The sequence below is a fragment of the Fusarium keratoplasticum genome, chromosome 4, assembly GCF_025433545.1.
Source record: "Fusarium keratoplasticum isolate Fu6.1 chromosome 4, whole genome shotgun sequence".
NCBI lineage: Eukaryota > Fungi > Ascomycota > Sordariomycetes > Hypocreales > Nectriaceae > Fusarium > Fusarium keratoplasticum.
Window position 1 is genome coordinate 685,871 of NC_070532.1, and position 26,690 is coordinate 712,560.

The following is a 26,690-nucleotide window of genomic DNA, read 5'->3' on the forward strand; positions in this document are numbered from 1 at the left end:
GATTCCTTACAAGGGTACCCTCGACCCCCCTCTCCTCCGGCTAAAATACGAGACTGGAAGACCCGAGGGCACAGCTACGGGCTGTTGGCAGACCCGCGTTATTGGCCGTATAACGTAACAAAGACATTAACTACAAGACCGAACCATGCAGTCCAGGGCCCGAGACAGCGAGCGGTCTCCATTAAATCGTTGAGCTTGAACAGCATCTCGGCCTGGCAAGGGTGCTCCCTGGACCAACTGTCGCCACTTGTCAGGTCGACATCGTAGGAAATGGAGATCAGGCAGACGAGGGGCAAGACGAAGAACACTATCTCCGACCTCAGGAGGACTGACAATGTTCGTAGAACTATGAAACGTACGCGTGATCGTTCCAGGTTGCATACTTGATTCGCTCCAAGGGCTCTACCATACAACCAAGGTATTTCTTCAGAAAGCGAGCTGAGTTGTGTCGTTACAACTGCGTGCGTAGCATCACAGGGAGACCGTTTTTATTAACGCAGATTATCCTGTGGAGAACTTCACTCTTCGCGACCAACACGCAAGCTTTGAAACAGTTGAAGATCCTTCCTATATGCAAGTATCCCCACTTTACCGCATACACCAAATCACTCATGGACCGTTTGAGATCTTGGTCTTCGACGGATCCATGTACGGTGGGTAATGCCGAGGGTTGTTCCCGGCGCCCCGACGTAGTAGGATCGACAACCAACGCACAACCCACCATCGCCTACCGTATGAGGAATGTTTTTACTCGTCGACGGGACCAGTTACCTGTTGAAGAGATTCCCCCGCGGAAGTTGCATTAGATCTTCGCTTTGAAAGATGCGAATCCCCGCACTCGACCTGAAGGGGGCTGAAGAAATGGGTGGTTGAGCCCCGACCATGCTGCTGCCTGTCCCTGCGTCTGAGTTACAAATGATAACCTTCTGCACTTTTAGAGTGGCCCAGCTTACCATTTCCTTTCAAACAATTGGTGCTCTGCAGCTCATCTCTCATCATGGCTGTGCTGAGCATCGCCAACCTCGCTCTCTTAGGCGTTGGTTACGTCGTCTTGAGTTTTGCTTATCAGATTGTCAAGTATCGCTTCTTTCACCCTCTCGCCAAATTCCCCGGCAACTTCTGGGGCAGTGTGACGAGGCTATGGATCACCTATCACAACGTGAAGGCTGATGAATGCGCGACGTTTCAGAAGCTTCACCAACAGCATGGTATGAGGATGTGACAACAGCAAGGCGAGCCTTAGCTCATATACTATCCAGGACCCGTTATCAGGATTACACCGACGATGCTGCTCGTGAGTGATGCGACAAAGCTCCCTCTGATATACAGTCGCGGTGCGAGCAAGTCCAAGCATTACATCACGGGGAGCTTTGGAAAGGAGGAGTCCCTGTTCAACATGCAAGATTCTGCCGTACATGCCAAGTACCGCAAAATCGCCGCGTCTCCCTACAGCTTCAGCAACATCAAAAGGATGGAGCCATTGATCGACCTCAACATCCAAGCCTGGATGGACAAGCTGCAGGAAAAGTTTGCCTCGACACAAGAGCCGTTCGACTTTGCGCCGTGGGCCGTGTACATGGCGTATGACATTATTTCAGAGGTCGGCTTTGGTGCCCCGTTTGGCTTTGTCAAGGCTGGCAAGGATGTCGAGGGCCTGATCAAGGGATTCCATGATGGTCTTACACCTTTCGGTATCATGGCGAGGCTGTATCCTTTTACCAATTGGGTCAAGGGCACGTTTTTGGGCAAGTACATGGTTGCAAGTCCCGAGCAGGATTCAGGTATTGGAACCTTGATGCGGTTCCGAGACCGTTTAATCCAGCAGCGGTTCAAGGACATTGAAAACGGCACCACCAGTGGCCGCATTGACCTGCTCCAAACGTGAGTTGACCAAATATTTTTATGGTGCGAGGTTAACTCTTTGGTACGTAGGTTCATCGACGCGAGAGACGAAAAGGGTGAGCCCCTGGACATCAACTACATCAAGGCCGAAATTTTGCTTGTCCTCCTTGCTGGAGCAGACACTACTGGAACCGCATTCCAGGCCATGATGGTGCACATCTTGAGCAACCCTTCCGTGTACGACAAGCTCCTGGGTGAGCTTGACGAGGCAACCCGCACCAACAAACTATCCGCCATGCCCCAGTACGAAGAAGTCATGGCTCACTGTCCCTATTACATCGCCTGCGTCAAAGAGAGCATGCGTCTGAACCCCTCAGCACCAAACATCTTTCCCCGTCTTGCGCCAAAGGGGGGGCTAGAACTATACGGCGAGTTTATCCCTGAGGGCACGGAACTAACTTGCAACCCATGGCTTGTGCATCGCGACCCCAACATCTACGGCGAAGATGCCCAAGTGTTTAGGCCTGAACGGTGGCTTGATGAGGACAAGGCCAAGATCTTCAACAAGTACAGCATGGGATTCGGGTATGGAGCGCGTGTTTGCCTCGGGCAAGATATTGCGCGGATGGAGCTGTACAAGGCACCACTGCAGTTCTTCAGGACGTTCAAAGTGGAGCTGGCAGATGAGAAGAAGCCAGGCACATATGTTGTAAAGGGGGGTGTGAGCTATTTCGAGGACATGTACATTAAGATCCAGAGGCGGGGAGAATCAGGTCGGGCGGCTTGAGGGCTATCTAATGCGATGAATCTCGGACGTACTGAATTTCATTTCTGTTTCTAAAGATGAGCTGATCCTGCTTCAGAGCTGAATTATCGCTAAACTTGTAGTCTCTCGCGGACTCGTCGTTCAAGACAATAATACCAATTGCTGAACTCGAGATGAGCTACTAGTACCCCTTCCTCCCCAACCCTTCATGTGCCACAACATGAATAGAAAAGGGAAGAGAGGGCGAAAGACAAAGTAGCCTATCTATGCCCTTGGAGATATAAATTTTGTCATGGTCCAGACCATAACTGTCTTGACGAGGCTCTTCCACAGACGCCACTAGAGGCTGTGTTCTGTAGACAGGTAAGGGCGCCGATGTCCGTGAGAGAGGCGTGTTGGCGTCGTATCAAGTAAAAGGCAGGCCGTCGAACGGGGGGTAGGATCCGAGATCAGAGACACGCCCTACACCAGCACGGCCGCCCGTCTGGCCGGCTTAGACATCGATGACACTGTCACCTGGAACGTGCTGGAAAACCCTACTGTGAAGGCGGACGTGCCACTCGAACTACGAATTGGTGCTGTCGTTACGAGTGGGCGACATCCTGACGCCGGCGGACCGTTATTTCACGCCACGCTGGCTACGACGGTCGAGACGGGGTGGGGACTACAGCTGTTCGGAAAGCCATGGAGCAAGCCACAGCTGCTGGTGATTCAGGATGATGTGAGCTTCGTGGCCCAGAGTGGCGCGGATTTACTACTGCGAGGGCGAGATTACGAGACTCTTACAACAGATAAATGGTCAATCCTGCTCGGGACCTAAAACCTATGATATACATTCGCGGTTCTCTTCTTTTAGAGCGATATTGAGCTAGCCAGTATAGAATGCCATTCTGATTTATAATCCACCGCCCCCATCCACCTCGGAAGCTCCCTCATGAGACAATCCCATCTCAATTCTCAGCGATTACCGACATACTCTAATATTAGTCAATAGCTGCACCTGTCACAACTTTCATTCCGCCTAATATACACCCATGGCGAGGAAAACCGGTGCCAACCAGATATCCCACCATGCACGCAACCAACTTGGTTCAGGTGAGCTGAACCCCCAACCACCATCGCTCATTGCTTTACTTATGCCAGCTCTGCAGTTGGCCAGTTCCAGTTCATTGCCGTCCAAAACCCAGATCATGCCAAGGACCGCTCAGTGAGGCGCCTAGCCCGCTCCCACGCTGTCGCCCGAGGCATCGAGAAGAAACGAAAGCTCGAACAAAAATCAGGACACAATTTCCGTATAGTCTCCATACCAGATGATGCTAGTCGACCCGCCAAGAAAGTCGAACAGGAAAAAGTTCTGGGCTGGATACCGAGCTCCCTATTAACGCCCCAGGCCAGCCCATTCCAGGCACTTACTGCAGAATCGCCGAAACTCCAAGCATTGCTCAGCCACCGTAAGATTATTCGCAGGCTCCGAACTTGCTCGACATGGGCTTACGTGACACGCCACAGGCAAATCCCAGAAACCTACAGAGCCCGTTTTCAGCGTTTCAGATGAGCTTGTCCTCCAGAGTCTGGGCTCAACTCTCCGAAAAGGCCTTGACGATGATGCTCTTTTGAATGCCGTCATGCTGACATTCGCATTTGCTGTCAGCTCCGGCAGCATTGATAAAGAGTGTTTGGACTACCAGAGCGATGCTTTGAGTTCCATCCGTCAAAGCATGAGTTCTCTGGAACGAGCTACTTCAGAATCAACACTTGGGGCTATCCTGCTGCTCGCTGGCATAGATGTCCGTGCCACTTTCTTACCAAATATTCCATATCCAGCAAGCTGACTTGATTAACGATACAGGCTCGTCTTGGAATGCCTCGTCAAGTCCAACTTCATATGGGTGCGATCCGTCAGCTCCTTGACGTGTGTCGAACAAAAGGTGTATACTTGAGCGATGGCATAAAACGTGCCATATTCTGGTGAGTACCATGCGTATTTTCTTTCTATTCCATTCTCATATAATCCTTTTTAGGCAGGACTTGAATTCGTCAGTCATGACGGGGTCAAGACGAGTTGTTGATCACACAACCTTCTCCGAACTCCATTGGGCACGGGATCCCTTCTCTCCAAACTTTTTTATCCTACCACCTGGATTTCAAGCCCTATCCCATATGTTTGACGAAGAGTTTATTGAGGTGCTCAAGGACGTCCACGGCTTGAAATGCATCCGAGACAATTCTCGTATCGGCAGAGGCGATGTGGTGGGAATGGCACGCATTGATAACCACCAGGCATCCATTCAGTCAAGACTGGCAGGCTTAGAAGCCCACTCTCCAATCTGGGAGTGCTGTCGATTAGCAGCATATCTATGTTCAACCTCACTGCGCTGCAAAATCTGGCCAGCCTCAACCATTCCCGTAAGTCAACTTCATTGCTGCCCACACCTGGTCTGTTTCAGGTTGCGCTGACTTGAGATGCCAGTCACACCTTTCATCACAGCTACTCTACAAATTGCAAGAAGTCAGTGATGACCCCATATGGGATGACTTCCCTGATTTTCTCACTTGGCTCTTGCACATTGGCGGTGCTTTTGCCCTCCCAGGCACAATACGGTCTGGTTACTTGGTGCTACTGCGATCTGAGAACAACTCAAAGCTGAGGGGCTTGTATAAATCGTGGCCGGAACTACTTGGGATCTTGAACCAGTTCATTTGGTCAGAGATAGCATTCACATTACCTGTAAAGACATTCTGGGAAGACAGTTCTAGTTAGGCTATGCCAAAGAAGGCTCGCACTAGGGACAATGGCAATGGAAGTTAGAGCTTATCCGTAGCTATGATAAGTCATGGTATCACTACCAGCTTTTCCAAGCTGCCCTTTTCACCTACCGAAGCTTCCGGGTACCGAGTACAGATTCATCTCTATGAACAAACGTTCGCGCGTCTAGGACTGGTTAAACGAGTTGACACATTACGCAAGCCTCTCAAGGAAGCGAGGTCCCAAAAAAGAGATGAGCAGGCTGCTTGTATTGTATCATGCTCATGGGTTCTCACTGCGCTGACAAATATTCATGGATCTCGATAAGCCTCTTCTCCACAAATCAACTGTTTACTGGTCAAGTCGTCGAGGCGAACTTCAGGGATACCCAGTCAGCATTGGCCGCTTACCCTAATTGGAGACACCTCCGTTCCGTTTTAGGAAATATCTCGTCTCCTTCTTGGGAAACATCTCTGCTCCATGTTAGGAAGCATCTCAACTCCTTCTTAGAAGGCATGTCTATTTAAGCTCGTAGCTTCAAGGATGGCGCAATCATTGAAAACACTTATAAATACTTGGACAGCGTCCATGTCCAGAAATCTACATCCTCATCCTTTCCTTGTACAGAACAACCAGCATTCTGAAATATTTCATCATGCCTCAATCACGTCTCTTCAAGTCCCTCAAAGTCGGCGATATAGAAGTTAAGCATCGCATCGGCATGGCTCCTCTCACTCGACTCCGAGCCACTCACGACCGCGTACCAACCCCCTTGATGAAAGATTACTACGGTCAAAGAGCCACCGTGCCTGGCACCTTGATCATCGCCGAAGGAACCTTTATAGCGGCAAACTGCGGTGGCTTTGTCCACGGGCCAGGTATTTGGCGCGAGGACCAGGTTGCTGCTTGGAAAGACATCACCGACGAGGTCCATAGCAAGGGATCCTTCATTTACTCTCAACTTTTCGCCATGGGTCGTGCTGGAGATGCCGAGGTGGCCAAGAAGGAAGGGTTCGCTATCAAGGCACCGAGTGCTATCCCGATAGAGCCAGGCGCTGCTGTACCAGAGGCCATGACGATTGAGGAGATCAAACAAACGGTCAAGGACTTTGTCGATGCTGCAAAGAATGCCATTCGTGCTGGATTTGACGGAGTTGAGATCCACGGTGCCAATGGCTACCTCCTCGACCAGTTTATCCAGGACACCGCCAATCAACGAAACGACGAATACGGCGGAAGCATCGAGAACAGATCCCGTCTTCTTATCGAAGTAATCGCGGCCGTTTCCGACGCCATCGGCCCTGAACGTGTTGGTCTCCGTCTGAGCCCCTGGAGTACGTTCCAAGGCATGAGGATGCAGGATCCAATCCCTCAATTCACCGACATCATCAAGAAGACCCGCCCGTATGGCATTGCCTATCTCCACGTCGTGGAATCTCGTATATCCGGTAGCGAGGACTCCAACGGGCAAGAAGGACTGGACTTTGCATACAACAACTGGAACGGACCTCTCCTGGTTGCCGGCGGGTATACACCAGAGGAGGCGCGGAAATTAGTGGATGAGAAATATCCGGAAAAGGACATCGTTGTCATCTTTGGTCGATATTTCCTGTCCAACCCCGACCTTGTATATAGGATCAAGGAGGATCTGGAGCTCAACCGCTACGACAGAAAGTCCTTTTATGTTTACGGGTCACCAGTGGGCTACTCGGACTATCCTTTCAGCAAGGAGTGGCTTGCAGTTGGACACTGAGCCAAGATTAGCTTGGGCTCGAGACACTTGGTATAGAAAGGGGGCTGTTTAGACATTGATAATTGCATTCTTCATTATTTACACAATAATCTTACTTGTTCATTTTCAAATTTGAACAGACGAATGTCAGGAGCCAATAAGCCATACTAAACTTGACCCATGCCTCCCGGTTGCTAAAAGAACAGAAGCGCTGATGAAGGGTTAAGAATTTGGTGATAAGCGAGTCTGATCTCCATCCCAAACCTCATCTATCGCAACTCATTCATGATGTGACCATTGGAATCAACCGATGCCTCCTTATCCTTGCGCACCGATGTAAGACCATCAACATAAGAAACCAGGAAAATAACCATGACCGCGGCCATTAGCAACGCATCGAAAACATACAAGAATACCTCATGAGAGATCAAATATCCATCATTCCCCTGGATATACTCAATGACACGGAAGATGCTTCGTACCAAGATTAGTCCACTAGTCAGGTAAAGGACATTGAGGTGTCTCTTCCAGGGGATATCGCCGTGAGAAGCGATGGCAGTTGGGCTCTTCCTTATCCGAGAGTGAAAAATTGCGGTTGAGACAACAAAGATGCCAAAAATCGCAATTTGCACAAACAAACCGGAAACGATGACCTTCTCACCGAGATGATACATATCAACGGTGCCGCCGGACGACAAGCCGCCTCCACTTGCTTGTAGAGTGAAGGACAAGACGTCTCCGGCGACAAAGATCTTTGTAACCCATTTGAGAGGTATGAAAAACAGGTGTTGGGCGTCGAGTGTTCGGATGAGTCGACCGAGGATCATATAGATTGAGGCAGCGTATAAGGCGGGTGCGACTAGAATGAGAACTGCTTGGGTCACGAAGCCACCAAGGGCCTCCTTGTCATAGTGGCCCCATATCCTTCCTGCGTAACCAATAGTTTGAACTATTGAAAGAGACCCTATTAGCGGATATAATCCTGATGGCGATGCCATTTACACGACTTACACAAGCCACCAATGGTGAAAGGTATGAAGTAATTAGCTCGAGCTTGGCGAAGCCGTACTGTATGTACGACAGTGAGGATGGCAAACACAATGACACCATGGATGGCAGCGGGAAGTGATGGAGTGTATCGATAGAGCTCAAAGTCGTTGTCTTTGGCAGAGTCTCTAGGGTTGAGCATGGCAGGCGAGTCTGTCGAGGCTGGTAGGTTGTGAAATAGGGAACTGAATGTGTAAAATCTTGATGATGCCTCGAGAAGGAGCCATTGCTCTGCCAGGTAGACACGACAATACTTATACCAGTGCCTCTTGCTACAAAATTGATGCCATTACGACCAACTCATGGCTCTCGTATAGATGCGAGAACGAAAAGATGCGACTCGTCAAATCAGCATCTCAGAAACGACTCCACATCTTTACGCGTTCCGCCGAAGAAGCCGCAGCGGCGTATTGAAAAAGGCTGAGCACAGGGGGCATCTCGCGCTTATTATTAGCGCTGATTGCGTTGGATTTTCAGGGCGTATAGCGTATCATCCGCTGTGACACGCAATAATTAGACTCCAACAGGGCTGTGCAATGGCAGTTGTCCGAGCTTCCGAACTCGACGCATATCTAAACGAGCCTGTCCGAACTCTGTCTTTCAACCATCCATCGTTAAGCATTCCAGTCTCGATCCCAATTATAAAATAGGAGATATGGATCACTTGACAACAGTTCGGCCCATCAACTCAACCTCGCCGGCTTCTGAGCCATCTGTCCTTCATGCCTCTCAAAGTCAGAAGGCTCCACGACGTGCCCATAGGAAAACCAGAGCAGGCTGCCAGACTTGCAAAAGGAGAAAAGTCAAGGTCCGGAAGGAAGAGCCATAACCCAACACCTTCCTTGAGTTGACAACTAACAAATAGCAGTGCGATGAGCAACGCCCATCATGTGCCAACTGCATCAGGCGAGGCCACGAATGCGAGTTCTTCTCTGAACGGCTGACCCCAAACCACCCAGCACCAATAGCTCCTCTGTCACTCAATATCAGGACCATGTCCGTATAATCTTTTTGGGTTCAGGTATCTAGAGTCCGTGTTTATTGCTTGGGCAACTACCGCGGGTCTAAGCTCAAGGTGGGTTTTGGAAGACGATAATGAATCGGGATCGTAGCCGACGTTCCCGCCATAATTACCTCTATGCCCATTGGACTGGACTTCTGGGGCATATTCAAGTAGGAAATTGTAGACCAATAACAGGCAAGGTCTGGCTTCGGGTCAAAGGTGCTTTCTGTTCTTGACTCGAAGAGAACTACATCATTATCAAGCTACCAGATCAACTCTATCTACTGAGTTGCCCCTCTTTGTGGCTGGAAGAACCCCACTAGATGACGTAGCTGTCGTTGAGATGGGTTCAGAGAACCAGAATACTGGGAAATGGGAAATGATCCATTGATATAGAAAGTAGGAAGGTAAAAAAAATATTGGAAGCAAACAAATTCCTACTTAGATTTTTCCCACTTCTGCCGCATCTTCCAAGCCTGCGCATAAGTGCAAGTCGACGCGACAGTCTGGATTGTCTGACTGCAGGTTGCCACCTTGCTGGGGTTGTGGTCTGATTTGTATGTGGCGCATACCCTACAGGAAGAAGCCAACCCTTTTTAACTCACCCGATATCGTACCATAGAAAGAAAAAGCTGTTGAGCCGGGGATAGCCTCATAACCTCTATACTTTGCAACTGATAGAGGTTGCTATGTTGTTGAATTTGGTTGATGAAAGAATGATATATCACATTTTGATCCAATTTGTGTGGGTTGTGGGTTTAGGGTTTGAGGCTCAACGGTTGTCTAGCCTGTAAGAAGCAACAACGGAACTACATTCAGAGCTTCTAGTAACAGTACAGCTTTGTCAACTTCTCTATTCTTATATACTACATGCGACAGTAATAAACGGACTGTCAATCAATCCTGCACCCCCAAGGATTGTCGCTTGCAAGATTTTATCCTCGTCGTTGGCCCGGACCAACCGTTCTGTCAAGATTACGGATGCATATCTGACCGATGCCGTTCGCCCCGACTCAGGTGAATGATAAGGCTGGTGACATCACTTGATCCGCCAATTACGGTAAGGCAAAGTCAAGAGGGCATGTGATACTGGACGGAGCCAATGGCAACGGACCTCCAAGCCAAGCAAGACACAAGGAACAACACGGGTGCTTCGATGGATCAAATGACCTGAAACAGCGTCAATTATGTATCAGACACTGATTCAAAGCGTCTGGCACGAGGACACTGGGAATGGCGGCACAGAGCGATGGAAGTGGCTGGGGGACATGGCCTGATACGCTTAGTGGCCTGATGACGGGTGCGGATTGACTGATGTGGGGCACGGAGCGGAAAATTGAATGATGCCGATTTAACTTGGGTTCCCATTTCCCGAGGCTTGGTGTCCACGCGACTAAACTCTCTCCCCATCAAGCTTCCCCTTTGTGCATGATCTCGGGCTGCGCGAGATCCTATTCGACCCAATGGGGGAAACTCTACCACTGCTGCGAGGGGACATTTCCCTGGAGGAGGCTCTCGAGGAGGATCTTGACATCATCCGCGAACTCGCCTACCCCGAGAAGCGACGAGAATTCTCGCTTCACCTCAACAATGAGCGCGACCAGATTGCCGAGGTCGTGTCCCGACACTTGAACCTGCGACAATCCGACTTTAGCCTTGGAGATGCCAATGAATGGATACACGGCTCCTTCAATGCCTGCATCCCCGTCCACATCGAGGAGGACGCGCGGGGTTCGTCTCTGCCCGCGCAGGCCCTTGTCCGCATCCCCCTCCCCTACAAGGTCGGCGAGGACTTCAACCCGGGCAACGTCGACGAAAAGGTCCGCTCCGAGGCCGCTACATACATCTGGATGCAGAAGAACTGCCCCGACGTACCAATTCCTCGACTTTTTGGCTTCGGCTTCCCCGGAACGCGATCGGTACGCTCCACCTGTCAATTGAGGCCCCCCCACGTGCGGTCAATGCTAACCGGATGCCCAAGTTCACCTCGATCGAGACTGCGTCCTTCTACCACCGATTCATGTGGTTGCCTCGCCGCTTCGTCGCTTGGATCTTCGGTCGTGGTGAGCTGAGCCGATACGTTATCAACAACCGCAGCACCCTTCCCGACCTTGGGTACCTCGTCATCGAGCATATCGACAATGGCACTCTTCTGTCGGAGGATTGGGCTGCCGGTCACAGCAATGATGAAAAGAGGGCTAATCTCTTTGGCAACCTCTCCCGCATCATGCTCCGCCTCGCCAAGCTCCCTCTGCCCAAGATCGGTTCTTGGACCATGGACGATAACGGTGAGCTGAAGCTAGCCAACCGACCCCTCACCCCCCTCCTCCACCAGCAAGAGAACGCCGAGATCCCTACCGACATCCCCCGTGACCGCACCTACACCTCCGTTGAGTCCTACTACCTCGACCTCATCGCCTGCCAGGACAACCGTATTCGACACCAGCCCAACTCGGTCCACGACCAAGGTGACGGTGAACAACAGCTGGCGGCCCTCACTGGACTGAGGGCCCTCTTGCCCAAGTTTGCGGATAGGAAGCACCGCGAGGGACCTTTTGTTCTCTCGCTAACCGACCTGCACCGGAGCAACATCTTTGTCGACGAGGATTGGAACATTACTGGCATTATCGACCTTGAGTGGGCGTGTTCGCGACCCGTTGAGATGGCTGGCCCACCTGTTTGGCTCTCTGGCCGCACCCTCGAGGAGATTACCTTCCACTCGGAGGAGTACGGCAAGTTCCACGAGGAATTTGTTGATGCTCTTGAGAGGGAGGAGCTGGACCAGGGTGAATCGACTGACAATGCTGAGCTGATGCGCGAGAGCTGGGAGACACGCAAGTTCTGGTACTCGCAGGCTCTCGACTCTCCAAACACGCTGCTCGCTCTCTTTGTGGATCATATCCAGCCTCGGTTCGCCAAGCTCAGCAGCGCTCAGTGGGACGAGTTTAGCCACATGCTGATGCGATTATGGGACGTGGATAGCCAGGGCTTCATCTCCAACAAGGTTGTTGAGCAGGAGAAGTACCTTGACCACCTGCGCAGGGTGTTTACCGAAAAGCTGGATGAGGATGATGACGACGATGACGAATTCTAGATGGGAGGAAACCTCTTGGATATGTAGGTGGCTGGGCTGCCAAGGTTGAATGAAATCTCTTGTCCAACTTCATATCGACGGTCAAGAGGATGGGATGGAATGGAAACAAAGCTTGAAGCACCTGGTCCAAAGGGTACCAGTGATGGTCTTTTATAGCAAGTAGCATGAACAAATGATAAGATGTTTAACGCTCTTTTGAAGAAACATTGAGTTGAGTGTAACCGTCGGCTATTATCCTTGTAGGTTACACGGCATGTGCATAATTACGAGACTGGATGACCGCCAGTCCATCCGATGCAGGTACTTAACTAGAGCACATGATTGAGCCTCATGTTAATGACATCAAGATCAATTAGGATAGTCAGGTACCAAACTCGGCAATCTTCGAAATCTAGGCACAACTGCATTCAGCCTTGTGGAGTTGCCGTTATCGCCACTCTGGTATCTTGTGGAGATGACAAGGATATCAAACTGCGCGGATGGGAAATATCATCCTTCAACGCTGATCTTCCTCTGTAAAACACCGCCCCAGCATAGCCTTGCTCTACAAGGGCACTCATCCATCCGTGCCAGGGTCTGTTGGCTGAGGCCTTTGGCCCCCAGCCGAGCTGAGCTGCAGTAGAGGTATTCTCAGCTCCATGATTGGTGGCCTGGTTTTGATATTGTTAGAGCTGCACTTTGGCATAAATCCTACGGAAGGGAGGTATAAAGAGGTCTTTTGGGATCAGGCTGTGAGGAAAAAACTGAATCTGTTCTCTTCCCCTAATCCCCTCAATCGAAGCCATGACGACCGCTGTACCTACAAACCTCGACCCTTGGTCCGTCTCGGCTCCCTACGAGAACAGCACCTACGATCTCCAGAATGTCATCTCGCGCAAGTGGGTCAACAGTCCTAATATCCGAGGTACTCTGGATATTCTGCAGAGCTGTGTCTTGACCCTTGTTGCGTGCATCTACACTGCGTTGCATCTAGATGTTCCGACAAAGACGAAATGGCATCGGATCTTGATTTCAAAGGTCAAGTGGTCTCTGATTACGCTGTTTGCGCCGGAGATTGTTTTGTACATGGCTGCAGATCAGTTGGTCGAGGCTTGGAAGCTTAGAAAGGAGCTGAGGAAGTTGAGGGAGACGCAACTAAACCCTCCCAAGGACGTATGTGTCCCTGTTTAACCTCCTGCCTCGGAATACTGACATGCTCTAGTTTGATATTGATCTCACGTATGCCTTTTTCATCGTCATGGGAGGTGTTCGTATCGACGTCAAGGACCTGCTGTCCTGGCCGGATATTGATGACTCGTCACGGTGGGGAGTTGGTTCTCTCCCTCGCGAGGACGTGGAAGGCCGCGGAACAACAGTCCGAGTTAGCGGTACAACAGTGCTTTGGCTTGCAGGTCAAGGTCATTGGGTCAAGATCCCTCGGGCGAAGATTACCGACAAGAGCAAAGCAGACACGTTTCAGAAAATCCTCGTTCTTATACAGGTCTCCTGGATGATTATGCAATGCATTGCTCGTTGGATGTACAAGTTGCCTCTAACCCTCTTGGAAATTCATACGATGGTGCATGTCGTATGTGCGATGATTCTCTATGGCTTTTGGTTCAAGGTATGCCCAACCTTTCCTGATAATAGGATTACGGGGCTAATCTGGGACAGAAACCGCTCAATGTCCAAGACCCTGAGGTCATTAGGCCTGACGTTGAGGGATTCGACGGTGAAATTGCACTGCTTCTTCAGCGCCAGTTCTACACCACCATCTCGGCAAACTTGTCTCTTTTGGATCCTAGAGAGCCGCTCCCTGACGATTCTGAGATACCGTTACGCTACATCGAGCGAGGACCCGATGAAAAAATAACCGTGGGCGATGTTCTCCCTAATGGACTAGCACTCTACACCGTCCCCGAGACCCCTGACGAAGATGCCCCCGAAGATGCCCTTGCTGTTCTTCCTGAAGAAGACCCCGATCTCGAGATACTGATAACATATGAGTTTTTGAACCGCTGGCAAGCCATCCTGAACACTTTTGGCGACAAAAGAAGCTACGGCATCATGAAATGCACCGACTTCATCGATGAGGCCAGCAAGACCAACGACGGCATCGACATTTTCATGTGGAAGCTCCGCAGCATGCCCTTCAGCGAAGGCAAGAGAAACCTCGACATTGACTTTACAACCTTTAGTGGAATGTCAGCCAAGGACCTCAACGAAGAGCTAGAGGATTTCTTTTCATGGTACGGCGGTCTTTTGGGTCTCGCGGTGGTACTGTCGGCTTTGTACGGCGGTATACATCTCTCTGCATGGAACTGGGTGTTTCCAACCTCTTGGGAGGGCCTGGTGTGGAAGTTTGCATGTTTTCTTATTGCTGCTGTGCTGCCGCTGTACCACATCTTTAACAAGATCCGTGTTAGCTACTTGGATGGACTGGATGGGTGGGAGACTGCGATGCATGTGATGTTGTCGCTGACGCTGGTTATTTACATGTTGGCGAGGATTTACATCATTTTTGAGGCTTTTGTGAGTTTGAGGCATGTTCCTATTGGGGTGTATATGGCGCCTGTGTGGGTGCAGATGTTTCCTCATTTCTAGGCTCCGCCTCTCTACTCCCAGGGATACGGCTGGGGGCTGTTTGTATGCGGGGGATATGGATACCGTGGTAGGCTTAAGGGAAGAATAGGGGGATCAGGAACTTCATCTCGCTGTCTGGGAAAGCCTTTGTGAATAGAGGTTGGGCTCGTTTATACTGACTTGGGCCATGTGAGTTTGGTCTGCGCTAGACTTGGGTTAATATTGATTCCTTCCGTTTTGGGGTGCAGCAAGAAGAATATGGCCTTGAATGGTCTTTGATCGAGTTGAGACATCAAATTTGGCCATGTTTGCTATCTATCTAACCCGGCATCTATTGCATTGCTTAAATGCTCCCCTTCATCTATTCCTTGCGTTCTGCCCACTCATCGTCACCTCTCTTCCATGTCTTCAAAAACGTCTCCGCTAAGGGCTTCCAGATCCTCCACGGCAACTCATGACCAACATCCTCAAACAAGACATATTCAGCCTTTTCAATCTCTCTCGCCAAAGTCTCTCCGTGCTCCACCCCAAAGATCTGATCATTGGCAGCCTGAATCACAGTAGCCGGACACTTGATTTGGTTGAGCGGCTTGATTCCAGGCCAGTGACCAAAAGATGCAGCACCGTGGTTTGCATTCTTGCTGTACAGCGTGCCTCCGCGCATGTCTCTGTCCACGACCCGGGCGATCCGATCCTCGAATTGTTGTCTCTCCTCTGGTGAGGGTGGTTTAGTTGTGAGGCCGTTGTAAAGGATGATTCCATTCCTGATGTGTGTCTCCCTCCCGTCTCCGAAGCCAGCGATTGTTGGCTGGAGTCCCAGGTTGAGTACGTCTTTGACGGGTAGTTCCTCGCTCGGGCCGGGGGACGTGTAGAGCAAAGTTAGGCTCCTGACTTGTTGGGGTCTGCGTGCGGCAACCAAGGTCGCGATGCCCCCTCCCATACTGGCCCCGACGACGTGATATCCCTTCGTGTTTAGTCCGAGGTGATCAGCTAGACCCTCGACGTCGTCGGCCATATCAGATATGGTGTACCCGCCAGGAACAGGAAACTCGGTCGATAGTCCTGTATCGCGATGGTCATAACGGATAATAAAGTGTCGACTGCCCCCAGGGCTGAACAGAGGGATGAGTTCATCACACCAATCGAGCATGGACCCTGCATGGCCCGCAATGAGAATGACGGCCGAGTCTTCTGGGTCTCCAAAGGTTTGGTAGCAGATGCGGACTCTGCGCTTGGCAGGGAGAGTGACGAAGAGTTCTGGAGAGGCGTTCATTTTCTTGGAAGTCTTGGCAGTGGCGTCCTATGTGTTGTTGTTGCTTGTGGGTTGTTCATACAGCGGTGTTGTTGATATGATTGTTGTTAGTGCTGACATGTCGGACCTGATGCAACCAACCCCATTCTTTCGATTACTGATTATTAAGAACTCTGGCCAATCTTTGAGCAAGATTCAAAACGAAGGTGGGAGACCGCAATGCGAGTGGGATGAATCCTAGTTGCTACGGCAGCGATGGGTGGAAGACAGTGTATAGAGTTAACCACAGCCTTCTTTGTGATAAGCTTTATGAGGGAGTGTGAAGCTCCCTGTGGTAAGATATTTTGCTTTTATACAAGGAACAGCGTGAGGTGTCACAGGGCCATGACTATTGAAGAGGCAAAAAGAGAAAGCGTTTACTACTGCTCTGGCTAGACTCACATACCGAGGTAGTTGCGTGAAAACCCAACCCTCACCTCATAACCCATCCCCTGGCTAGTCCACTAACCACAAAGCTACATGCCGCTGCTAAGTACAAACTCAGCTCGCTTGTCTGCCTTCAAACCATCTAGCAAACTTCTTATGCCCCTGCTGTCGAGCTAACCCCCCCGCATCAAGATTGGACAAGCAATCCTTAACCTCCGGTTTAGCCCCGTGCTCTAAAAGCAACTCTGCCATCTTCTTGTCTCCACGCCAACCCGCTGCCATGAGTGGGTTAAAGAAATCCCACGGATCGCCAGGAGCTCCGAAGCTCCGCATGTCGGCGACCCAGGGGCGGTCGATCCTGGCATCGAGGTCCAATCTTGGAATCTCCTCTAGCACCAGTCGTACGAGGTCGAGACGATGCTGGTCACTGAGTGTCTTGGACTCGATGATTGGGACAAGCAAGCCTCCTGTATGGGAAGGGTAGAAGAACCTGTGGCTCGAAATCATGCTACCGGGCATCTTTTTGAAGTACCGACGGCCGATCTCGACATCTGGGCAGCTCAGGATGAACGAGGCGACTTGAGACAGAGATGGGAAGAACTCTCTGGCAACCAGGGTAGAATGGAATTCACTCAAGGCTGGAGAGGTGTACTCAATGGCCCAGGGGTCACTGCCAGCGCGTGTATGGCCGAGCGATGTCATTGCTGCTGCAACATTTTCGTCGACAGGGTTATGAATCCAAGAAGAGTTCAACAGGAGCGTCCAGATCTGTATCTCGATGGTGACGTTTTCGGGACTCTTGGGAGAGTGTTGGGCTGTATTGGACCACGAATCGGTACGTGCTTCGATTGCGTAGAAAGGGAGACGGTCAAAACTGGACTCTGCTGGGGGTTGAACCGTGTGGACTAGATGCTCGAGAAGTTTGACGTGGCGTCTGCAGTAACAGATGACTAGGAGGAGGTCTGCAGCCTCAGGTGAGAGAGAGGATGGATCCAGGCCCTCCTCGCGCGCGCGTGTCTGGAATTCGTCGGGGTCATCTAGGTTCCAAGCTAGGGAAGCGAGTGCTCGCAGACACTTCCATTCTATAAGCTGTCAGTGCTTCATTCATTCACATGATTCTAGAATATCCACCTTTGTCCTCGAAAGGAGTGAAGGAAGGAGACCACATCAACGCCCTGACAGATCCCGCAAAAATGTCCGAAGTAGTCAAAGGCCACAAATCATTCTCGGGCCACAGCTCCATAGACAAGACATCAAACTTGTGCTTTGCCTGGGACGACTTTCTCAGATGCGCAAGCACACCGTCGAGATACTCGTCTAGGGTGATTCGACCGAGGGCGAACTTGGCGGCGAGGTGGATGAAGCAGATTTCGCTTTCATCTTTGAGTTCTTTTTTGAGCATGCTGATGCAGGCGGTTTGGTATTCCCAGCCGATTCTAGGCTCGGAGCCGTCTGTTGAGGCGAGTACTTGCATGTTGACGACTTATAAAGGTGTAAAGTAAGTGAAAAGAATTGCTGTTGCTGGATGGTGATGGCCAGGGTGAAACAGTATCAACTGTAGGTTATATAGTTCAACAAAAAAAAGAGGCAGCCCAAAATTCGAGCAAGATTTATTCTGCCTTGTAAAACTCCTCCTTGGCACTGTGGGCTATGAACTCGCCGCGCCGCACAAGGCACCTTTGACAACCCCTGATGACGCTGCTGATTGGTCAAGTTACGCTGAGCCCCCAGGCACCATGTTATCAATCAGATAGGTTGAACAGATCTCGAGATGATGCTTTGTTGTTTAGTATGAGGTAAATTGGCTTATTCTAGTTTTTCTATTTGCCTTCGCTTTTATCCTCGTCAAATCCGCCCTCCACTGCCTCCTCAGCGCAAAGGGATGGCACCATTTCTGTTGACTCCGTTGGTGTGATCCTTTAAGACAAGAAAGCCCTCAAAGTACTTGGATAGATCATCAAAGTCCTCCAACTCACCGATCCAGCCAACATATTGATCAGGTCGCACAGCCACGACACAGCCTCGCTTTTTGTCGACACCGTAGTTCTTGTAAGCATCGCCATAACCCTCGTGGTAGCTCTCATCATCGACGTGCACCTTCTCATAGTCCCAGCCGACCTGCTCGTCGTATGGGTGGAGGATATCTGGGAAGTCCCGGAGAAGCTCAGTCTCTTGGCGCTTGGAGGAGTGGATGGTGAGAACCTCAATGACGCTGTCGATCTTGGCTCCTGCGGGTGTGATGCGGTGGAGGAAGCTGCTTGGGTTGTCGAGCTGTGCGCAGAAGGCATCAACGCGAGCCTTTTGGGAAGCGTCGAGGATGTCACCGGCAAAGAGCACAATGCGGAAACGTCCATCAGCCTTGAGGCGCTCTTGGAAATGGTAAGGACGCGCGCATGCCTGGTTGAGTACCTTGAAGCTGTTGAAGCGCATGCCAACAGGGATACCGGTGGCAAGAGCCTGCTTCTTGGCGAAGCTCTCCTCAGTGACGGCAACACCAGGCGGCAAGACGACCTTGACGCCGTCGGCTTGGGCAAGGGGATCACCAGCTTTGGCGACGATGTTGCTAGGCCCGTAGTTGACTGACAGACCAGAAGCAAACATGTTGCCCTTCAGGAAAGCATCCTTAAAGACCTCCATACTGACGCCCTCCTCGTCCATGACGTCCTTTGCCGGGCGACCAGAGAATAGACGGCTGAACCGCTGGTCAAACTCAATCAGGTCCTGAGCGACACGACGACGTTCGCTCTGGTAGGTCTTGAGGATGCTAGGCTTGGCGATGCCCTTTGCGACAAGCGCAACCTTCCAGCCGAGGTTGTAAGAGTCCTGCATGGACACGTTCATGCCCTGGCCGGCCTTGGGAGAGTGGGTGTGGACGGCATCGCCAGCAAGGAAGACACGCTCATGGGCGTCAAAGCCAGTACCAACACGCTGGCCGATCTGGATAATGTTAGCATAGATGCAATGCGATACGGGTTGAAGGTTGTACCTGGTAAGCTGTCCACCAGTCGCAGTACTCATAGTCAAGTTTGTAAGGCTGGATAATCTTCTGAGCAGCCTTGAAGATCAAGTCGGGGCTAATCTTGGATCGATCGGCGCGACCAGAAGCATCAGGAGTAACTTCCTTGAGCTGGATATACAGACGAACAAGCTTGTTCTCTCGAGGAATGATCATGAGACTGCCATTCTCTGCAGAGTGAATAGCGCATCGCATGCGAATGTCGGGAAAGTCGGTCTTGGGAATGATGTCCATGACACCCCAGATAAAGTCTGTCGCTTCACCTTGAAGCTCGAGGCCGGTTTGTTGACGGACCCAACTGCGTGCGCCGTCGCAGCCAAGAACGTACTTGGCATGGACGATCTCGCTCTCAGCGTCTCGCTCCTGGGCCTTTTGGAGAAGCTTCAGGTCCTCATTCTCATCGTTGAAAACGAGGTTACTTCGGAAAAGACCATCAGAAGCCTTGGTCTTGCTAGCAGTAGCCTGCTGAGCAGGTGTAGCCTCCTCCTCGGTCAAGTGTCGTAGCTTGACAGTGACAGGATAGGCGTCGACGTCGTCCACCTTGGACTCGTCAATGTGTAGCGACTCGGGGAGGATGGCTCGCTCGACCTTGATGGCGTCGTTGGAGAACTTCTTGATGTTGTCGAGGAAGAAGCGCTCGATGCGGCCTTGGTGGAGGACGATCTGCTGGAAGCGGGAGAGGCCGACGATGGTGTCGGGGATGCGGTCGGAGCGACGGATGACGCCGTCTGAGCCGGGGTTCTCGATCTTGTTAGTATCGTGACGGGTTGTTAATGAGAGTGTTGTATACGCACCCACATGCAGATCTACAAACTGTTAGTAAGACGTCAAGATAGCAATGGCGGAGATAGTACCTCAATCATGTGGTTGGCCTCCTTCCAGGCCCGATCGCCAAAGCCCAAGCTATCAAAGATTTCAAGACTCCGACATTGAAGACCATCAGCCTGACCGCAGAAGATCTTGGCGTTTCTCTTGTCGACGATACGAGCCTTGACACCGCAATGCGCCATCCACGCAGCGGCCATCAGCCTGGACGGTCAGTCAAATTGAGGCCATCACATGTGAAGTAGGGACATACCCAGCAGGGCCGGCGCCAACAATGAGTCTGCATGCACCGGTCAGTACGTGATATGCAGTTAATATGCAGGAACAGTCACTGCTTACACGTCGACATTGGATTCAGGAACCTGTCCATTGGCCATCTTGTCGTTTGTCTAGGTGGGTAATGCAAAATCTCGCCTTTCTTTTCGAACGCTGTATACAACAACAAAAAAATGAGAACAAACAATGTGCAGAGATGAGCTCGATCAACGTCCGAAGGAGGGGAGTAACATAGCTATCATTAGAGTTTGGTCCAAAACAAAGAGATAAGGAGAGTGCATTGTGTTATTTCCACCTCCACCAACGCTGCGTTGCAACGGTCCTCGAATAGTATCGTGTACCGAACTTTTGACCTGCCACCGGGTTTGCGACGAACGTTTGGGGCCCCTGCCGAGTTGCATCGACTATCCATAGAGGGAAACGTCTAGTCCTTAAGAGGTGAAGTTACCCCCTGATCGCCAAGTGTCGCTGCCTTCTTTTGTAGAGTGCATCTTGGAGGCCCGCCCGATGCTCCCTTGTCTCGGGACATGGGGGCTCTGGAATTCCGGGGGCAACAAGACATGGAGACGTTGGGAATTACGTATTGCCAATAGGCGAGGTCCCGGTTTCATCCCCGGCACTCGAAGATCCTTGACAGCCCGTAAATTAGGGTTTCCAACGTCGACCCCAGAAATAGCCATGATCGACAGTTTCCCCCTAGTTTTCTCACGGCGGAATGCGACGTGGGCACAACGGTCAACGGTCCCGGATACTACCCGGCTGAGCTAGCAGGGGACCCCTTCTAGAATAGAGGCTCTGTTAAGCAGATCACTCTCGTATCTAGATAAGCGTGCGGGAAAAACGAAAGCCGTCGAGGATACGCTGCGATGCTACACTGCTGGTTACGTTGTGGATGGTCAAAACGACTGTCACATTTTGAACCTTGAGGCCCCCTTGGCGTCGCATTGCTTGATTCTCCGACGCTTGGCTTCTTGTGCCCAGAGGTGGCTTAGGTATTTGTGTCAAACCGGGTTGAGAGACAGAAGTTCTTACAGTGGTGATTGTCGCTGCGCCACTTCATCTCTCTTACGCCTTAAGCGACGTTGAGCATTCCAATCTCGTTATGTACCAGATGATCACCGTCCCCAGAGTCTTCACGAGCCACCAGAAGGTCCCGGACGTAAGCTAAGCTTAGCTCTTATGCCGGCCCCCACATCAGTTTGTCCCCTGTCAAGTCAGCACAAAACCACCTCCATGTCCGCCTCCCGCGGCAATGATGTACGAAACGTGCCAAACAGTTACGCAGTTAGCGGCGGAACCGTCGCCGCAGAGTCCCTGAACAATGCTGCATCTTCACCGTTCCACTGTCACATCGTGCAGACGCGAAGCCCCTTGGCGATGTATCAGCAATTGGTAAGGTAGCATGGCTTTTCAAAAGACGGATTTACCGCGAGAGTTTTCAGGGATCGGGGACAGGACGGAAACTCCACTGCATGCATCAACGACATGCCTGCCTGGTAGCACATGCAGCTGAGGCCCTCTTGAGAGCAAGTTCCACTCTATTACAGGAGGTGATATCAATCCCAGCGTGATGGTTACGACCCTGTGTTTGCTGAGGCTACCAGGAGCTGTGCCCAGCTTTCCAGCTCGGCGTTTCGGCAGCGGATGAGCCAGGGACAGGCACCCACAGGTTCGTTCATACCCTGCTGCTTTGAGCGATCGAGATTTCTGCAGGAATTGTTTTAATTAATCGTCGGCTTCTACCCGTGAAGAAGCAGCATTGAACAAAGCAATAACGATCTCGTAATGCAGTGTGCAGGAGTAACAGGGACATCCATATTTGATATCTTATACCCATCCAAAGAAACCTCCCAAACACGGCTAGGCAACCGACAAAGTTTTCGCATCGTCGGTTGACGAAGGTTCCGGAAAACGGGGACTGTAACATCGTCATACATCTTTGATTCGCGTTTCCCCTTGATCGACGTTGAGCCCCTGGATCGGCAGCCGATAGCACCAAGACTGAAGGCTGGACTCTTTGTTTCTTTTTGTTGTTGGTTTCTATCTTTCTCTTTCTATTTAGACTTGGCCAACTCCGAAGGCTCCGCTGCCTTTTACCCGAAGGAGGGCGTCAAATCGATTACACGCTTCAACGACCAACGCAGTTCTTCGCTTGACCCCCATGTCGATTCGCCTGGACGCCTGCATCTGACGGAAACGCGACAACAGCCCGCGATGGCTACCCCCGAGGAGCAACAAGCTGCCGCCAATTCCTTCATTCAGGAAGTATGGGGTCTTCAAGGTGTGGCGTACCTGGTTGTGGGCCTGCGGTATTACAGCCAGTTTACGTCTTTTGGTCGGCGTCTACAATGGGATGATGTCCTGATGCTCTTGGCAACGGTAAGTCAGGCTTGCAAAGTCGAGGCATGGTACCTATCTAACATTAGTCCGGATCACCTACACGGCCGAATCAGTTGCAGCATACTACGTGGTGGCATACTGGAAAGGACTTGCAAATAACGGCATAACACCCGAGCAAAGAGACGCGTTGCAAAGAAACCCCAATGGTCCGGAATGGCAGCTGCGTATCAACGGCTCCAAGACACATGTCATCGGTCTGATTCTATACATGACACTTCTGTGGCTATTGAAGGGCTACTGGATTATTTACTACAACCGCCTCACGTGAGTTGGCCCTCTTTCCTGTGTGATAGACTGCAGATTGAACTGACGTGTGTTTGTAGTGAGGGCGTCAGCTCGGCGAAGCGGGTCGCTTACTGGGGTGCCTACATCATGCCCATCACATACGTCTCCTGCCTCCTGGTGGCGTTCCTCAAGTGCATACCGTTCGAAAAGCAGTGGCAGGTTGATCCAGAACCGCCGAGTATGTAAACCTGCCACCCCAAAGTTATCGAGTTTGCCTGACAATCATGTTACAGACTCTTGCATGCCTGCCATCACTTACATTCAGACCATCTACGTCATGGCCATGAACACAATCACAGACTTTTACCTCATGGCTATTCCCCTTCCCATGGTGTGGCGAGCTAGGATGCCTTGGAGGAAGAAGCTTGTCATCATGGTCATGTTCAGCGGTGCTTTTCTTGAGATGGCGTTCGGTATCCTTCGGGCTGTTTCCATCCTTACGGTATGTGCCAATCCAACACTCCGAAGGTGCAACTGTCGAGCTAACAATTTTTTACAGAAAGGAAACACTGACCCTGCCCAGTCTGGCTACTGGTCGGTTCGTGAATCCTTTGTCAGTTTCGTCCTCACGAACATGCCCATGGTCTACCCCCTTGTCAAGAGGTTCATCGAGAAGAGCGTCAGCAGCTCCAAAGGCAACAGTCGACCAGGTCTCGGCGACAGCCAAGGATACCGACTGGAAAGCTTCAAGAACAAGTCAGCCTCTCGACCACGACCAGACGAGAGGGATCTGGGCGATACAGTCTGGGGTTCCAAGGAACACATCGTCGCCACCGAGACCATAGACAAGGGGCAATCGAGTGGAGACGACGCGTCACTGCCAGGCTCGGACAAGGCACCCAATTCTTACAATACTCGTATGAGGGGCACTACAACGGCCGGGGCTATCGGCGGTAATTCTTCTGCTGTCGCTTCATTTGCAGGCGCCAAGAATTGGAGGCATGGTGCTAAGGCGGGAGATCAAATCATCGTAACCAATGAGTATACTGTGAGAGTTGACGAAGAGGCAGCCAGTGGAACACCGGGTCGCTATGCTGGCCGCTGAGTGCGAGTGAAGAGAGTGTTTGAGTTATATCTGTTTCTCTCGAGAAAAGGAATGGAGTTTGGCATTGGGAATGTATTATAGAGTCTGTATTCACAAAACTAGCGAACATAATTAGAAGCTTAGAGGCACCACACATTTGAGTAAATTGCACGGGTATTAAACTCATTGGAGATCTAAAAACGCACAGGAAATATTTAATAATATCTAACCACGCTCGATCTACCCTGTCACTTATAAACACATAGAATCCTCACTACACATCCACGACCCCTTCGTACGACCCCTGTCCACCAGTATAACTATATCGTAGAAACACTAGCTGCCCAAGTAATTTCCAAGTCGTTCATCTAGGTCGAATAATCCGCAGGAGCATAAGGCTTGGACATGGGGATACCCTCCTCCTGAGGCATCTCGACAGTTGGGACATTGTAGTACGTCTTTGGCGAACGATTGAAGACAAAGCCGGGGTGGGCGATGCAAAGAGAGAATATGGCGACAACAATGAGGCTGAGTTGAAAACAGTAATTAGCACGCGATAAGCACCAAGAGACAATGAAAAAGCACGTACACTCCCTCAAGTCCGATAAAGAGGCCCTCATGCTTGATTGACTCTCCACTGTAGCCTTCTTTCAACTCGTAGGCACGGAAGATGCAACGAGCAAGTGTGGTCAAGACCGCCAAGGCGAGGAAGCCAAAGAACAGCTTGTCTCTCGCTCCAAGTTGCTTAGACTTGCTGGACTTGAGGTACCGGAACATGTAGTCGGCAAACAGGACACTGAACACGACCAACATAATGACTTGCAGGATGAGTCCCGCCATGGCGATTTTGACACCAACTTGACTGCTACCAGATGAAGATGACGATAGACCGCCGCCGACGCCCTGGAGGATGAGGGAGAGTATGTCGAAGGGGACGAATATCCAAGCAAAGAACTTTGTTGGGAAACGAGCCAGACTGGGGGAGTAATGTTCGATGCTGTTCCTGTTTAGTTTTACCAAGGTTACTAATGTGGTACAATAACTGACCTCTGCCCAAGGGTCACGTAGATTGCCGCACAATAGAACACAGGCGCCTGGGTGATACAGACTGTTCCGTGTTAGCTAGCACTCCTCACGTGAGACTCTTGGCTACGTACTGATCTGTGTAATGAATGGCCCAAAGCTCCACGGGTTCCTGTACAACAGAATGCGCCCGACGTAACCGGCGACCTCGTGGGTGCAGCTCAAGATCATGCACCACATGAACCACGGAGTCTTCCATCTAAGACCGAGGTACCCGTGAACAAAGGTACCGAGGGTGAAGAGTGCTGCGAAAGTGACATTGGCTGGGAGGGAGGGTCGGTAACTGTAGACGCTCATTTCGATGGTGCAAAGCTGGTAAACACATTGTTAGGCATAGGTAGTTCATAAATCTCGGCAGTGTGCCGTGCTGGTTGATGGAGCTCACCTCAAAAGTGCAATTGGCGTTAGGTCCAAAGGTGACCAAGTTACTGTCGTTCGACATGATGGCGATTGTTGGTATTGAAGTAAAAGGATGCGTCGAGGGGGGAGATTTTCAGACAGGAGGCTTGATAGTGAGAGAAATAAAGAGGCAAAATAACTGCGAGTCAGTGAGCCAGTGAGTGTGCAATGATGAGGTCGACGAAGAGTGAAGTTTGAGGATGTGCAAGGAAGCGCAGCGAGTTAATATATGAGTCCCATTTACACTGCTTCTAAGAATACATCGAGGCCTCTGCCACAAACGCACTTTTGTTCCATTGCTGACGACGTCCAAGATTTGCTTCTCCATTGCGCCTTGTGAGAAGATCCTTGAAACACATTAAAACCTGCAAACCAGGACGCCCATCCGGTGTAGCGAATGAGAAGGGTCCCGGAAATGTCAACCTCAACGGCCAGTCCGTTTGGATTCAGCACAAGGTGACAACGACCCGTCAGAGATGTTCAGCTCCGACATTTGTAAATCCTCGCGAGTTTGTGGCTGCTGACGCCTGATAACTCAAATGCCGTGGGTCCCGCCGTGACAGGTTAACGTCGCGAGCTGACCAGTCAGCTTTCACCTTAATGCCGGTTTTATTTCCCCACCGGAGATTTAATGGAACGAGGTGGATGAGACTCAGCCCTGCGGATCAAGATGTGAGACACATGGCAATAGATGCGGGTTGACAAATGGGATGGCCTGGTTAGAGATGAAGCTTGGAATTATCCTAGAGGCAGTGTTGAGAATAAGCTATTGGTAAGGTTAAGTTGTTTTTAGGGTTCGGTAACTGTAATCGGACTACCTGTTCTGTTGTTCATCTTACAGTGCATCTGCAAAACTGCCAGTATAAAACTGGCCATGTGTCTCATCGACAAAACTCGATATCCCATTCTTTC

The 26,690-nt window shown here is 50.9% G+C and overlaps 10 protein-coding genes and 1 pseudogene across 11 annotated transcripts, besides 1 other annotated feature; 6 read left to right on the top strand and 5 right to left on the bottom strand.

Moving 5' to 3' along the window:
• Window positions 1–997: 997 nt before the first annotated feature.
• Window positions 998–2,629, top strand: NCS57_00529600 (uncharacterized protein; the record flags this gene model as incomplete). Its single annotated transcript, XM_053055226.1, has 3 exons — window positions 998–1,208; window positions 1,260–1,881; window positions 1,933–2,629. 3 exons carry the CDS (start codon window positions 998–1,000, stop codon window positions 2,627–2,629), a joined length of 1,530 nt encoding a protein of 509 aa, XP_052914181.1.
• Window positions 2,630–3,761: 1,132 nt separating this feature from the next.
• NCS57_00529700 lies at window positions 3,762–4,440 on the top strand (annotated as a pseudogene). Its single transcript has 2 exons — window positions 3,762–4,059; window positions 4,118–4,440.
• Window positions 3,762–4,440: a sequence feature.
• Window positions 4,441–6,009: 1,569 nt separating this feature from the next.
• Window positions 6,010–7,107, top strand: NCS57_00529800 (Oxidored-FMN domain-containing protein; the record flags this gene model as incomplete). Its single annotated transcript, XM_053055227.1, has 1 exon — window positions 6,010–7,107. One exon carries the CDS (start codon window positions 6,010–6,012, stop codon window positions 7,105–7,107), a length of 1,098 nt encoding a protein of 365 aa, XP_052914182.1.
• Window positions 7,108–7,355: 248 nt separating this feature from the next.
• On the bottom strand, window positions 7,356–8,275 carry NCS57_00529900 (uncharacterized protein; the record flags this gene model as incomplete). Its single annotated transcript, XM_053055228.1, has 2 exons — window positions 7,356–8,035; window positions 8,098–8,275. The coding sequence occupies 2 exons, from the start codon at window positions 8,273–8,275 to the stop codon at window positions 7,356–7,358; spliced, it is 858 nt and encodes a 285-aa protein (XP_052914183.1).
• A 2,273-nt stretch (window positions 8,276–10,548) lies between these two features.
• NCS57_00530000 (APH domain-containing protein) lies at window positions 10,549–12,230 on the top strand (the record flags this gene model as incomplete). Its single annotated transcript, XM_053055229.1, has 2 exons — window positions 10,549–11,055; window positions 11,118–12,230. Exons 1-2 carry the CDS (start codon window positions 10,600–10,602, stop codon window positions 12,228–12,230), a joined length of 1,569 nt encoding a protein of 522 aa, XP_052914184.1. The 5' UTR covers window positions 10,549–10,599.
• Window positions 12,231–13,013: 783 nt separating this feature from the next.
• On the top strand, window positions 13,014–14,813 carry NCS57_00530100 (uncharacterized protein; the record flags this gene model as incomplete). The annotated part of the gene is made up of 3 exons (XM_053055230.1): window positions 13,014–13,382; window positions 13,432–13,833; window positions 13,884–14,813. The coding sequence occupies 3 exons, from the start codon at window positions 13,014–13,016 to the stop codon at window positions 14,811–14,813; spliced, it is 1,701 nt and encodes a 566-aa protein (XP_052914185.1).
• Window positions 14,814–15,153: 340 nt separating this feature from the next.
• On the bottom strand, window positions 15,154–16,065 carry NCS57_00530200 (AB hydrolase-1 domain-containing protein; the record flags this gene model as incomplete). Its single annotated transcript, XM_053055231.1, has 1 exon — window positions 15,154–16,065. One exon carries the CDS (start codon window positions 16,063–16,065, stop codon window positions 15,154–15,156), a length of 912 nt encoding a protein of 303 aa, XP_052914186.1.
• A 519-nt stretch (window positions 16,066–16,584) lies between these two features.
• NCS57_00530300 (uncharacterized protein) lies at window positions 16,585–17,944 on the bottom strand (the record flags this gene model as incomplete). Its single annotated transcript, XM_053055232.1, has 2 exons — window positions 16,585–17,552; window positions 17,602–17,944. 2 exons carry the CDS (start codon window positions 17,942–17,944, stop codon window positions 16,585–16,587), a joined length of 1,311 nt encoding a protein of 436 aa, XP_052914187.1.
• Window positions 17,945–18,339: 395 nt separating this feature from the next.
• On the bottom strand, window positions 18,340–20,688 carry NCS57_00530400 (uncharacterized protein; the record flags this gene model as incomplete). Its single annotated transcript, XM_053055233.1, has 6 exons — window positions 18,340–19,407; window positions 19,457–20,233; window positions 20,281–20,292; window positions 20,341–20,515; window positions 20,565–20,591; window positions 20,651–20,688. 6 exons carry the CDS (start codon window positions 20,686–20,688, stop codon window positions 18,340–18,342), a joined length of 2,097 nt encoding a protein of 698 aa, XP_052914188.1.
• Window positions 20,689–22,801: 2,113 nt separating this feature from the next.
• Window positions 22,802–24,317, top strand: NCS57_00530500 (uncharacterized protein; the record flags this gene model as incomplete). The annotated part of the gene is made up of 5 exons (XM_053055234.1): window positions 22,802–22,970; window positions 23,014–23,251; window positions 23,311–23,450; window positions 23,506–23,714; window positions 23,772–24,317. The coding sequence occupies 5 exons, from the start codon at window positions 22,802–22,804 to the stop codon at window positions 24,315–24,317; spliced, it is 1,302 nt and encodes a 433-aa protein (XP_052914189.1).
• A 347-nt stretch (window positions 24,318–24,664) lies between these two features.
• On the bottom strand, window positions 24,665–25,821 carry NCS57_00530600 (uncharacterized protein; the record flags this gene model as incomplete). Its single annotated transcript, XM_053055235.1, has 5 exons — window positions 24,665–24,824; window positions 24,886–25,293; window positions 25,344–25,404; window positions 25,454–25,691; window positions 25,765–25,821. The coding sequence occupies 5 exons, from the start codon at window positions 25,819–25,821 to the stop codon at window positions 24,665–24,667; spliced, it is 924 nt and encodes a 307-aa protein (XP_052914190.1).
• Between the last annotated feature and the right edge of the window lie 869 nt (window positions 25,822–26,690).